This window comes from Erithacus rubecula (assembly GCF_903797595.1).
Source record: "Erithacus rubecula genome assembly, chromosome: 6".
NCBI lineage: Eukaryota > Metazoa > Chordata > Aves > Passeriformes > Muscicapidae > Erithacus > Erithacus rubecula.
This window is the reverse complement of record NC_136688.1, coordinates 5202190-5214238: the sequence shown is the minus strand read 5'-3', so window position 1 is coordinate 5214238 and position 12049 is coordinate 5202190. Positions and strand designations below refer to the sequence as shown.

General features: G+C 40.0%; 1 protein-coding gene across 9 annotated transcripts in view; it reads right to left on the bottom strand.

Moving 5' to 3' along the window:
* Positions 1 to 12049, bottom strand: part of SERGEF (secretion regulating guanine nucleotide exchange factor) — a 137599-nt gene that overhangs the window by 102647 nt on the left and 22903 nt on the right. For all 9 annotated transcript variants that reach the window (XR_013774584.1, XM_079308445.1, XM_079308444.1 and 6 more), the window contains one exon: positions 7167 to 7324. Coding sequence is in view for 8 of the 9 variants with exons in the window: in XM_079308445.1 (XP_079164571.1) it covers positions 7167 to 7324 (158 nt within the window). In the remaining variant the exon portion in view is untranslated. The remainder of the gene's footprint in view (positions 1 to 7166; positions 7325 to 12049) is intronic.

Sequence of the window (12049 nt, the reverse complement as noted above, 5' to 3'; positions counted from 1 at the left end):
CTTGCTGAGTTCATGGCCCCACAGTGACAAATGGGTTTGAAAGGACCAATGTTACAGCACAATAAACAGGTAAAGCTGGCACCACTAAGCCTTCTCTCATTTCATTCATCTGCAGTAACCTACCCAGTAATGCAGTATATTCTCTACCTACAGAATGCATACTACCCATTTAACAATAACTTTTCAGCAGTAACATTCTTCTTAAGGAGACAGAAAAACAATTAGCAAAGCCACTTCCACTAATCCAAAAAAAGTAAACCATTAAAAAAACTGTTCAATCAAATTCCTGTGAGGGTAACTAAAATTGTGCATTTCTCCTTGACCATTTTTCTGTAAGATTCCAGTCTTACAGAACCTGCCAATAAAATTCATCAACACAACTCAAATAGGAAAAATAAGCAGCATTTACACCAGAAGTTTCTTGACCTAAAGTTCTGGGGTCAGCCAGGTAAAAAACAATTACTCTAACCTAAAATCATCATCATTTTGGCATTATTTTCCCATCCATAAAAGGAGGTATGGATGAGATTTCTTTGCAGAGAACGCTGCAAATTGATAGCTTTGTTCCAGTTCACTACAGTTTCTTATTGATTTTCTCTCGTTTTAGCCTGCATTGATTTGTTAATCCCTTCTCTGTAACAGTCCTAATGACAAATTGAGAATGAAAAACTGAATGCTTTAGGGCCTTTTCCACCAACCTCTAGCTTCAAACCATATTTTCACTTGAACTTGGAACATGTCTATGCACTTACCCTAGGTTAGATCTGACTCACCTTAAACTAGGTTGAGTGTGTTTTACACTGAAACCTTTCTGTTCAGGCTTCTCATGGATGAGGAAGGCAAAGTCACAACAGTGAGGCAGAACTGGAGCTTTGTCACTTCCAAGGTTGCTGCTCACAGAGACTGTCTTAAAACCAAGTACATTTTTAAGTCATTTTGCAGCACTGCCCATGGTTGGTTAGCAAGCATTAACTGCATCATGCATCTGAAGGGCATTACTGAGCATTTATGGAGCTGGCTGGTGCAAAGAAATCCTTCCAAGGAGCAGGATCATAAGTTGTCTCTAAGCTCAGAGCTGCAGTCATGGTGCACTGTTAGTAGAACAATCCTTGCAGAAGGATGGGACCCAGACAGTATTTTTAATTTAAGGAATACAGAATGAGCATAAGGAGATCAGAGAGTTACAACAGACAACTTACATTAGTAACTCTGCTACTAATAAGCTCAGTAAATAGAGCTGCCAATTTGGTGCCATTGTTGGGGCCTCACTAGCAACAGCTGAAGCCTGTCAGAACAAGCCATGGCTACTGCTGCAAGTAGTTTCAGTCTCTTTTCATTTCCTCATACTTTCAGAGATCTCCAATTGAGGTACTCATTTGGAATTCTAACTGCAACACACCACCAAATTGTAAATTAATTTATGACTTCTGAAGATTCAGGCTTGCCCCGAGTCACATTTGTGACACCTCAGTCATCACATGCTGGGTGAGTCTCCACCTCCTGACTTTATCCCATGTCATCCCTCTCCTACACCACCCCATCTGTCAGGAAATTGACCTTTCCTGGTCTCCCAGAAGACTGCAGAGCAGCCTGGCCCTGGCTGCCACCTCCCTGCTGCAGTACAGCCCCAGCAGACCAATTTTGGTCATTTTAAAGCAATCCTTATCTGCAGAAGTGATACTTGGAAAGCCTCTGGTCTGTACCCACACAGCATGTGCTCCCTGGCACACAAAGGCAGCATGGAATTCTCCTTTGCCATTCCCTCAGTATGACTTTGGTTTCCCATCTCCCTCTGTGCAATGCCAGCTGCAGGGAAATTGGTAGGGGAGGCAGGAAGGACAGTGCTGGGAATCAGTGTCACCTCCTCTTTGCTTTCCAAAAATTACAGAGCCAGAGTTGGTGAGCTAGGCTCTACTCATAACACACTGCTATTCTTAACTTGAAGAAGTGACTTTGCTGTTAATGTTAAATGTCTCTCTACCCAGGCCATAAGATACTCTGTACAAACCACAGTCATGTCTTAATGGGATAAGAAAAGCACTGAATAAGTGGGATGGCTACCTAGGCAAAAAGTGGCATTTGGGTTGCAGTAGTTTGGTACTGCTCTCAATTTCCTGCTTAGAAGAACAGCAGAGAGAACCAACTAACCTAAGAAATAAATCCTGTTTCCTCTTTGCCTGTGACATGACTGTAAACTCTCAGTGTTCTTGCAGTGCTGCCAAGATTAGTGTTACTCTCCTACACAGGGCATGCAGAGCACACAAATACACTCAGTCAAACACAGACTTGCTGCATTTTGTATGCAGACTGTAGTTTCAATCTTCTATTGCATCCTGTTGGGTTCCCCCCCCCCAGTAATAATTTCAACAATTTGGTCACTTATTTTCATCCTTAACTGCAATTTGTCACTAGCACAGAGAGCTGTACAGGGAACCAACTTATCTGTGACCTTTATTTTCCTTTATTGTCACTTAAAATTAATTGATAAACCAAGAATAATAAAGGGACCAGCTCTATATTAAAATTTTCATCATTGCATCTCTAGAACACCATAACAAGAATCAATCAAGGAAAATTCAACAATGCCATTTCTCAAAAGACATGGATCAAGACCAACTGACAAAAGACATCAGTTCATAACAGGGAAAAAAAACACCAAACCAAAAAACTCACAACACACCCCAAAGTATTACTTGCTTATCAAGTAAGAAACTACACATCACTTCAACTTTTTTTTTTTTTTTAATTTACCTCCTTCCCTAACACCCAAAGTGAGGGGTTTTTTAAGCAGCTCCACACATATCCTCAAACTTTGAGCATTAAAATCTGGTTTATGAAAGTTCAATTTGTTTCTCTCCCACAAAATACAAACCTTTCATTCTGAACATCAAAATAAAAACACTTACAGCAGCAGTCAAACAAATAGGTATTTAAAAGCCACACACAGAGCACAGAGATGATATATAATATTATTAGGTTATTTGTTTTGATACCCCTTAAAGCCTTAACTATAAAGTTTACTTACAAAGAGGGGTCTCCATAACTCATTTCACTGGTAAATCAAAAAGAGTTGTTATTTTTCTTAAAACCAAAAGGTTCCATTTTCAATATTATTATGACTATGTGTTAAGGTAATAATATGTATACATTATCAGTTATATAAGAAATTGTCATTATACAGGTATCATTAGATTTGTCTTGTAGGCAGCTGCTTAATAGTCTGCAACATGAACAGGGAAAAGGAAGAAAAACAAGAATATGCTAAAACCAAAGCCACCTTTGAAACACCTAAACAAAAATCTAACTGCAACTGCACTGAAAAGAACAGCAAAGAACTTTGACTGCAAAGCACCATGAGAATGTGAGTATTAATGATGCCATTCCCTGAAAGAAAGGGACCATTCAGAAGATCCAAAGCAATCTGTATTGCACAGGATGAACATGCACATTGGAACCATGTACCACAGCAGGATGAGGATAAACAACACAGCAGGCACATTTTGTCACAAGTCTATCAGTTATTTTCATTCCCTGACACAACTGCTCCCTACATCCATCATCAAGATTCAAGTTAAGTGATGGTTATTTTTTAATTTCCTAACTGAAATTTCAGAGATCCCTCCTCAGAAAACTGTGATTAGCACAGTTTGCTTTGAGTAGAAAAGGACATGATGAAAACATGGCTCCACATGAAGCCATGCATTTCCAAAATAACTGCAACTCTTCCTTCCATCCTGCTTAGCAAGAAACATTCAGCACTGCACAGACACTTCTCACTTGTTTATTGCTGCAGCAAATGTTTGCTGCAATGTGAATGACATGCTGAACATACCACAAACAGCAGAATGATAGCTATTAAAGCCAAAAATATCAAACAGACTGGAAAAGCATTTTGACAAGGAGGAAACATTAAACCAGATCTTTGTAGCATTTGCTAAATACAGAGACTCATCATATTTCGGGCCATTTGTATTTAATTGTCCTTTCATCTGAAGAGCAGTGCATGAATGCTCATCAGATGAGTCAGATGTTCTGGAGAGGTCCCATCAAGGACACCCCACAACACAAGAGCACTGCCTGCAAAATGCCTCTCACAACAGCTTCTCAGTGTCTTGGCCCATACCATGTTGGGTAGGCACTGAAGCAATGAGAAGAAAACAGCAAATAGACCTGCACTGGTGAAACTTTAAACACATTCAACACCTCCACGCTTTTAAACCTGCCAGGAAGACACACTCAGATTAGTGGATAATTATCTAAAACTCAGGCTTTTGTTCCTCTTTTGCTTCAGTGTAAAGGAAAAAAGGGCTCCTGTTTCTCAAGGTCAATGTTTTCAGTTTAAGTCAAACTGACAATGGAATAGGTCACTCATAACACTTCAAGAATCAGGTTTTGAAGTGGCAGACACAGACTGTAGCAGTGTCAGTTCAAAGAAAGGAGAATCTCTGGTCTTTGTTGGAGAAAGTAGGCAATCCATGGGCAAGGAGACAAGAAGCAACACAGGAGGTTAAATCTACTGCGCTGTCCTTGAGCTAAACTCATGTGTCTTTTACACTGTCCTCTAATCCTTAGATTAGTTTCTCCACTTTGGCTTTAACAATATTAACTGAAGTGCAGAGGCAATCAGCAGACCACAGCTTTGCCAAAAATTCAGTTGAATCATTAAAAGTGATTTATAAAAATAGACCATGAATAAAAATCATCAGTCATAATCCTCAACTGTTAAACCGTCTCTCTACATTAAACACAAAAATTGGAATTGTTAATTCAAGGTAAACATGGAAAAGAATTCATCTCCTCTATATTCCTTTCAATTCTGCTCTCAAATCAAATCCTGTCTCCATATCACAACAAATAGAAAAGGGGGCAGCTTGGGTGTTAACAAAGAACAGCTCACTCTACATAGCCCACATACTGCAATTTAATGCATTTTCAAGTATAAATTCTAGCTTTGGCATTACTTTGTAATCTTGCAGTGAAGTGAAACAATTTAGGTCCTTATTATCTGTTTTTCCTTTTTTCATCAACACAGCTCCTCCTAGGATGCAGATGATCCTCTTAAGTCATCTTTGTGCTGTTATCTCTGCAAAGAAGGATGTCTGCTCCAGAACACTGCCATTGCTAATCACTCAAATCAGGTCTCTCACAGGTCTGTAAGGAGGAACAGCGCTGAGGGCAGCAGAATGAAGATGAGATTGTTGTTCCTCTTTCTTTTCAAAGAATGTATCTGAATACGTCCCTTCACTTTCATGGATCACTTGTCCTGCCAAGGGTAAGCTCCACAGTGCAAAAGCTGCCTTGGTTTTGTACTGTCCAACAAATGACAGAACAAAGTACTTGAGACACTGCACACAGCACAGATGAAAAACAGCATGAAGCAGATTCAGAAATGGAGCTGTCTGTACATAACTAATGACAAAAAGTAGGGACACCTATGTCAAAAGGGGTAAGAAAGTTGTCTTGAGACTCAGAGGAGTTAAAAGTGACTAAATATTAGTGCAGCATCATGGGCTCTGGGGGCCCAGGGTCCCTCAGGATGGTGTCCCTCCCCTCCAGCGTGTGCTCCACATGGCACAGCTTGGTGTCATGGCAAACTTGCTCAGGGTGCCCTCCATCCCACTGTCCTTGCCACTGACAAACAGCACTGATCCCAATACCAGCAGCTCAGGAACACCACTCCTCACTGATCTGCAGGTAGACATCAAGCCACTGACCTCAACCCCGTGACTGTGAAGATCCAGCCAGTTTCTTATCCACTGAGTCACCCACACATCAAATCCACCTCTCCAACTTAAAGGATGCCATGTGGGAAGTGTCAAATGCTTTGCACAGGTCCAGGTAGATGATGTCAGTTGCTCTTCCCTCATCCACCATTGCTGTAACCCCATCACAGAAGGCCACCAGATTTGCCAGGCTGGTGGCCAGATTTGCTGTGGTGAAGCCGTGTTGGCTGTCACCAATCATCTCCTTATTTTCCATGTGCCTTAGAACAGTTTCCAGGAAAATCTATTTCATGATCTTGCCAGGCACACAGGTGAGACTGACCAATCTGTAGTGCCCCAGATTTTCCTTATTTCCCTTTGTTAAAATCAGGGTTTTTTCCCTTTTTCCAGTGGGAACTTCACTAAACTGCCACATCTTCTCAAGTATGATGGATGGTGGCTTAGCCAATTGCTCTGTCAACTCCCTCAGGACCCACAGATAGATCACATCAGCTCCCATGGACTTGTGCACCTTCAGGTTCCTTGAATGATTTCAAACCTGGTCTCCTCCAAAAGTAAGCAGTGCTTCACTCTCCTTGTCCCTGCCTTTGCCCTCTGCAACTTGGGCCACATAGCTGGAAAACTTTTGGGTTGGTTGATTGAAACTCTTCACCTTTTTCAGAACAAGGCAACTCTTTAGAAGTTTCACAGGTTCTCTTTAATACCTCACTGAAGTTTAATGCCCTGGATGACTGCACTCTGAGAGTGGCACCTGGACAGATCATTAATCTGATTTTAAGCCAACAAGGCTGCACCTTAAACAAAGCCCACTTTCTGCCTGTTCCCCCATCTCTGCTTTCCTGAACATCACTCTACAACTCAAACTAGAGACTTCTCAAGGAGCATGAGAGATCAAGAGTAAGCATAGTGGGCAGAAGTTCTGGATCAGCCATCAACCACATGTCTCAAACACATCACAAGTTTTTGTTCCTGCCCCCACAGTACTGGGAATTTCCACTCTCCTCAGCTGCAATGCAAGCCAGGAGAACTGTTTATGTGGCTGTGCAAGCCTCCCCCATGGATCAGAGGGACCACCAGTTGGGATTTGTGGGGTGCTGGTCTGGAGTTTCAGACAAAAGTAGTGCTGCACCTGGGCAAAGTCCTACCTCCTCTGTTCAGCTGCACTGCAGGCACAACTTACACCTGCACACATTGATACCTGAGAGAACTTGGAATCTTTTGCTAAAGCTGATTCTACCAAGGAAAAATTCAGGTCCTGAATGCAAAAGCCTTTCAAAAGAAATAATTGAATCTTACTAATTTCTGAGCTTACAGGAAGGGCAAGCAAGGGCTTGTGCTGCAGCATTTAGAAGGGTTCTATTAGGAAACTGATTATTTTAATGCACCAAAAAAAAAGAAGAAAAAAAAAAAGGGGGGGGCAGAAACAGTAATTTTCTTCTTTACCTGAGATGCTCCATTTAGGCAAGGAACTGAAACAGGGGTGTTACACAACAGCTCCAAGCTCTGTTCAGATGCTGTGCTCTGCTGCCCACCGGGAGCCACCGCGTGCCTTCCAAGCTGTCCATAGTCCACTCTGCCCCAGGTGAACACCTTGCCAGTTTCTAAACACAAAACACATTTCAAGATTACTTACTCACCAAGTTCCTGAGACATGTGGATGCCTATTCAAAAACCACAACTTTGTAAAGCATCTTATCTACAGCTTCAAAAGCCTGGTGAAAAGTTATTTCTAGGAGCAGAAAAAAATAACATGAAAAACTAGCTAATGATATTATGAGACACTTCTGTGCAATTGCTCATTCTTCATTAACTTGTTTTCTAGCAGAATAACATCTGGATGGTGGCCTGAGCTGTAAATAAAACCCTGTCACTAAAGCTGCATAACCTAGATATTCTGCATACAATAAATACACTTTGGTTATACAAAGGACATATTTTAGGTTAACAGAAGCACAAACAAAACAGCTTATTCTGAAACATAAAAGATTATATATAAAAGAGAATTATTTTCTCTTCCTGTTCTTTGCCAAAGACAATTCAGTGCATGACCTGCATTTAACAATTTTATGTTTTCCTGATAGAAGTTATATTCTGTCTACTGTTGGCAGAGCTATAGTCCTCAGGAGACAGCTGTTAGTCAGGAAGACCAGCACAACTACCATTAAGCATTGGAAATGTCCTGGTTTGTTTTCAGAAAAATCACGTGTTGGCCAAGGAAAGGTAACTTTAAATGAAATCAGCACAATATGGCTCACCCTTCTCTCCAAGGGTTATTAATTCCCTGAATTACAAAAAAAAAAAAAAAAAAAAAAATCATAGAGCAACAGCTTTATTTTCTTAATGAAGCAATTAGGTCCCTGCAGATAATCCATGACAAGCTGTCCCTTCTGGGCTTCCATTTTAAAAAGTTACATACACACACAGCATAAGGTAAAGTTTTAAGCAGAAGCATCAACCCACATTCCAGCCCAGAAAGAACCCTGCAATGAGTTATGTACACGCTATGGCCAAGCCTCAACCTGCTCTCTGGACTCAAGTCATCACATTTATAGGCCAAATGATGTGGATCTGGGGAAAATATCAGTCCAGCAAGTCAGCTCATACACACACAGACACACACACCTCTTCCTGTCAGTCAGTACATGCACACCCCACAGAGGGTAGTGAATATAGTCACACCACCCAAGGGTGACAACTGGGAGGTTTCTAAACAGATGCCAAAAGACAAACCCTTGGAAATCCGAGTATCTCCCTTTTCCTTAGGGTGCTGTTAAACTGTCTGGAAAGGGTCACAGGTGGACACTGCTGGTTCTGGAGTTTAAGGTGACAATGTGTTTTGTAAATAAACTGGAAACCACAGTTCATATATAGGAAAAGTATAGGCATCTCTCCTAGAAATCTGCTGGCAGTGGTACCTTTCACTCCAATCACTGCAAGTTTTTCACAGGCATTCTCTGAGTTCACTGATAATGCTTCCCCCAAAATAATTACATGATAAAATTAGTTGTCCTTCTCTCTCAAGGGCACAAAGCTTTTTTTTCCTTTGCAGCTTCCTTTCAGTTGAGAGAAAAGCTGAAAACAGCCACATACTACATTCAATACAACAGAGGTCTTTTAACATACATTTTGTTAGGTTAAAGGATAAAAATAAATTTCATTAAGAGAACTACTAGTGTATCTTAGATTAGGAAGACAGTTTGAGGTTTAAAAAACATGCTTGTTCTGAAATTAGTGTATTTACTTTTCAATTTACATAGATCTGTGCTAAAAATACCTGCAACTGCAAAAATGTACATAACAAATTTAAATACAGACTAAGCTTCACAATTTACATCAGACCAGATTACTGCACTTCTACAGAACCCTGTTAGTGGACTGGGACAGATAGGCAGGCTGTTCTATCTTATATTAACTACAGGAACTGAAACTGAGTTTTATGAAATCTAAAGCCAGAAAGAATTTCTGTAACATCTAGTTAGATCATTAATATACCACAGACTCTTAAGCCTTACCCAGACATTGCTGTATTGATCCTAAGGACTGTAGTTGAATTAAAGCATTTCAGCTCTCTGAAGCCAAGAGTATCAAGTGCCACAGGCAAAAACATCAGCAAGCTGCAAGGCCTCTGAAAAGGCAAGCTTTGAATCGATAATGCAGACCCAGATCCTCACACAGGGTACAGCACCATCCCTACCCAGAGGCAACAAGGGTTTCTCTCAACCTTTTGGGGGAAAAAAACCTCCTTTCTCAAAAGAATCTGGTGCTCTGTCTGGACCCAGACATGAATAAGAAACACAGTCACTCACATAACAAAAATGAACTTTTGCACCATCCCACCAGGGTACTGCTCTAGTGGAACTGAAGACTGCAAGCATATGTGAAAGATTAAAAGAGCAACAATGCTTAGCTACAACAAAACACCTGCCCATCCACACATTCTATTTTCCTTCACTGGACAAGCCAGCAAAGAATCACTTGGCAAAACCAAACCCTTAGCAGAATGTAAACTCTGTCTGTGAAACATGAATGTAAAATGTTTCTGATAACAAACACAGACCACTGCAATTATTTTTTTGTTTTTTGCCACAATAAAGGAAATGAGTTTCAGGTGGTTACTAGTACTCAGGCATGCAGAACATTCATTAAAAAAGATTAAAGATAAATTAATTTTTGCTTTTAGGAAGAATTTCTTGAATGCCCAAAGATGAGTTAAGCAACCAGCTCCTTCTCACTACTCATCAATGCTGTTCTCAGTTCTTATTGAGACACATTCCTTTCCCAGACTTGCTCCTTTTTGCTGAGCATCCACCACCCCATGGTCAGACTCCTGCTAATAGTCAATCATTTCTGTATTTCAGCCAAAAAACAACTGCTAGGGATCCTTTAAAAAAAAAAAAAAAAAAAAAAAAAACCTCAGAGTACATAAATCTGTCTTTTCTGTGAGAGAAACTAACATAAACTGATTTAGATGTGCCTTTTCTATGAAATACTTTCAGCAACCAGACAAAAAAAACCCGTCTCAAAAATTCAGGAAATTTCAGGCTGAGGCAAACACCAATGCATGGAAAATTCCTCCAAAGGTTAAAGTCTTGTCAAAACCCTAAGGAAAAGAAAGCACTGAGCTATGACAGAAAGCATTGAGCAATTGTAATGGGAGGTATTGCTACTGTGCTGCTTATAAAATAGATGGTATTTTAAAATGTTCTAAGAATATTTGAGAAAAAGACATTAGTCATACAGAGTAAGGAGGTTGCAGGATGAATTACTTAAGAATGAAGGGTGATATAACAAGGAGTTGGTCTAATATTAGACTAGGACAGATTTTAATTAGAAGTCAAGAAAACATACACAGTGATGAGTCAACTGGACAGAGTACATCAGCCATGGAAGTGGCTGAGACATCAGAAAATGTGATATTTCATACCAGACTCTGAGCAGGAAAAGGGCACACAAAAGGCAGGAGTAATTTCCACAACTTGTGTAGAAAGATGAATACAATACTGAAAAGCTTTTCTAGTTCTTCTAAGATACTAACAATGCTTCCTAAGACCTGGATCTTGCCATGTTCTGAGCATGGAGGTTCCAACTCCAAAAGGCACTTCAGCTTCCCTGCTGTGAACACCACATTGTCCCATATGCCTTTATAGCAACTGCTCATTTTTTCACCAGGCAAATGCTACATGAAATAAAAGTCCAGAGGGCTCAATACCTAAGGAGTAAGAGATATAAATTAATGTATCCTGTGTTATTCCAGTTTACAAACTGAATGAACAACACAGTACAGAAGTTCAGAAAACTGGAAAGAAAAAAAAAAGACAAAGAAGAGAAGATTTTTAAGAAAAACTTTCTGACAGCTCCTTAAGTAAACAACACAAATAACAGTATGCTATATTGTTTGAGGTTCTACATGATCATGCAGATTTGGTTTGCTCTTGCTCTTTGAACTGTACACACAGCAGTCTGCATCAGTGTACACACAGCAGCAAATCACCCAAAACACATGCTCATGTCCCCCACAGAATACAGATGAAGGTACATACATATTCAAGGGCTGGAATACAAACCACTCTCTGAAAGGTTCCTCTGCATTTTCTTCACATCGTCCTTCTGTCTTCATGTATAACAAAGCACAGACAGTTGAGAATGTCCTCAAAATTACAAGTTCATAGCCTTAGAGTACTGCAAATCTGGCAACATTGCATAAAGCACTTCTAGTTGCCTATTGCCTGACAGTGTAGCTTTTCCTGTGCTGTTTTACACTGCTACTGAGGCTGTAGAGTATGTCATTTTTCCTTTTAGCACGTTTTTAATCAATCTGCACAGCCACATAAAGAAATTAGCAACAAAGAAAGAATTAGCAATAGAAAATATAAGTACATTAGTTTTAAAAACAGGTTGGTTGTTTCTCACTAAAACACAACAGACAAATAGGCACAATAAAATTTACTTATTTTCCTAGACTTAGATTTCTCTTTATATCAATTTTCCTGTTTTAAGATAATATCATGCACCAGTGTTATCTCCTTGAAGTCTCTATTTGGTATCCAGGCAGGCTTTGAACTATCCTTCATACATAGTAGATGAAAGAGTTCATCTAGGCTATCTCAGTTCATGGCTGCATTAATGATTACTTTTCAAATGAACTCTGGATATTCATACTGAATGCTTAATCTCAGGCTTGAAATATTAAGTTCTATATAAAAATTCCTAATGCCTCCTTTCACATGAAAATTCACAGGAGCAGGCATTAAAAATTGACATTCAGAGGCTGCCTCTTGCCTCCTCCCTGCCCTATGCAGAATAACACTTCTCATCTACAGATCTCT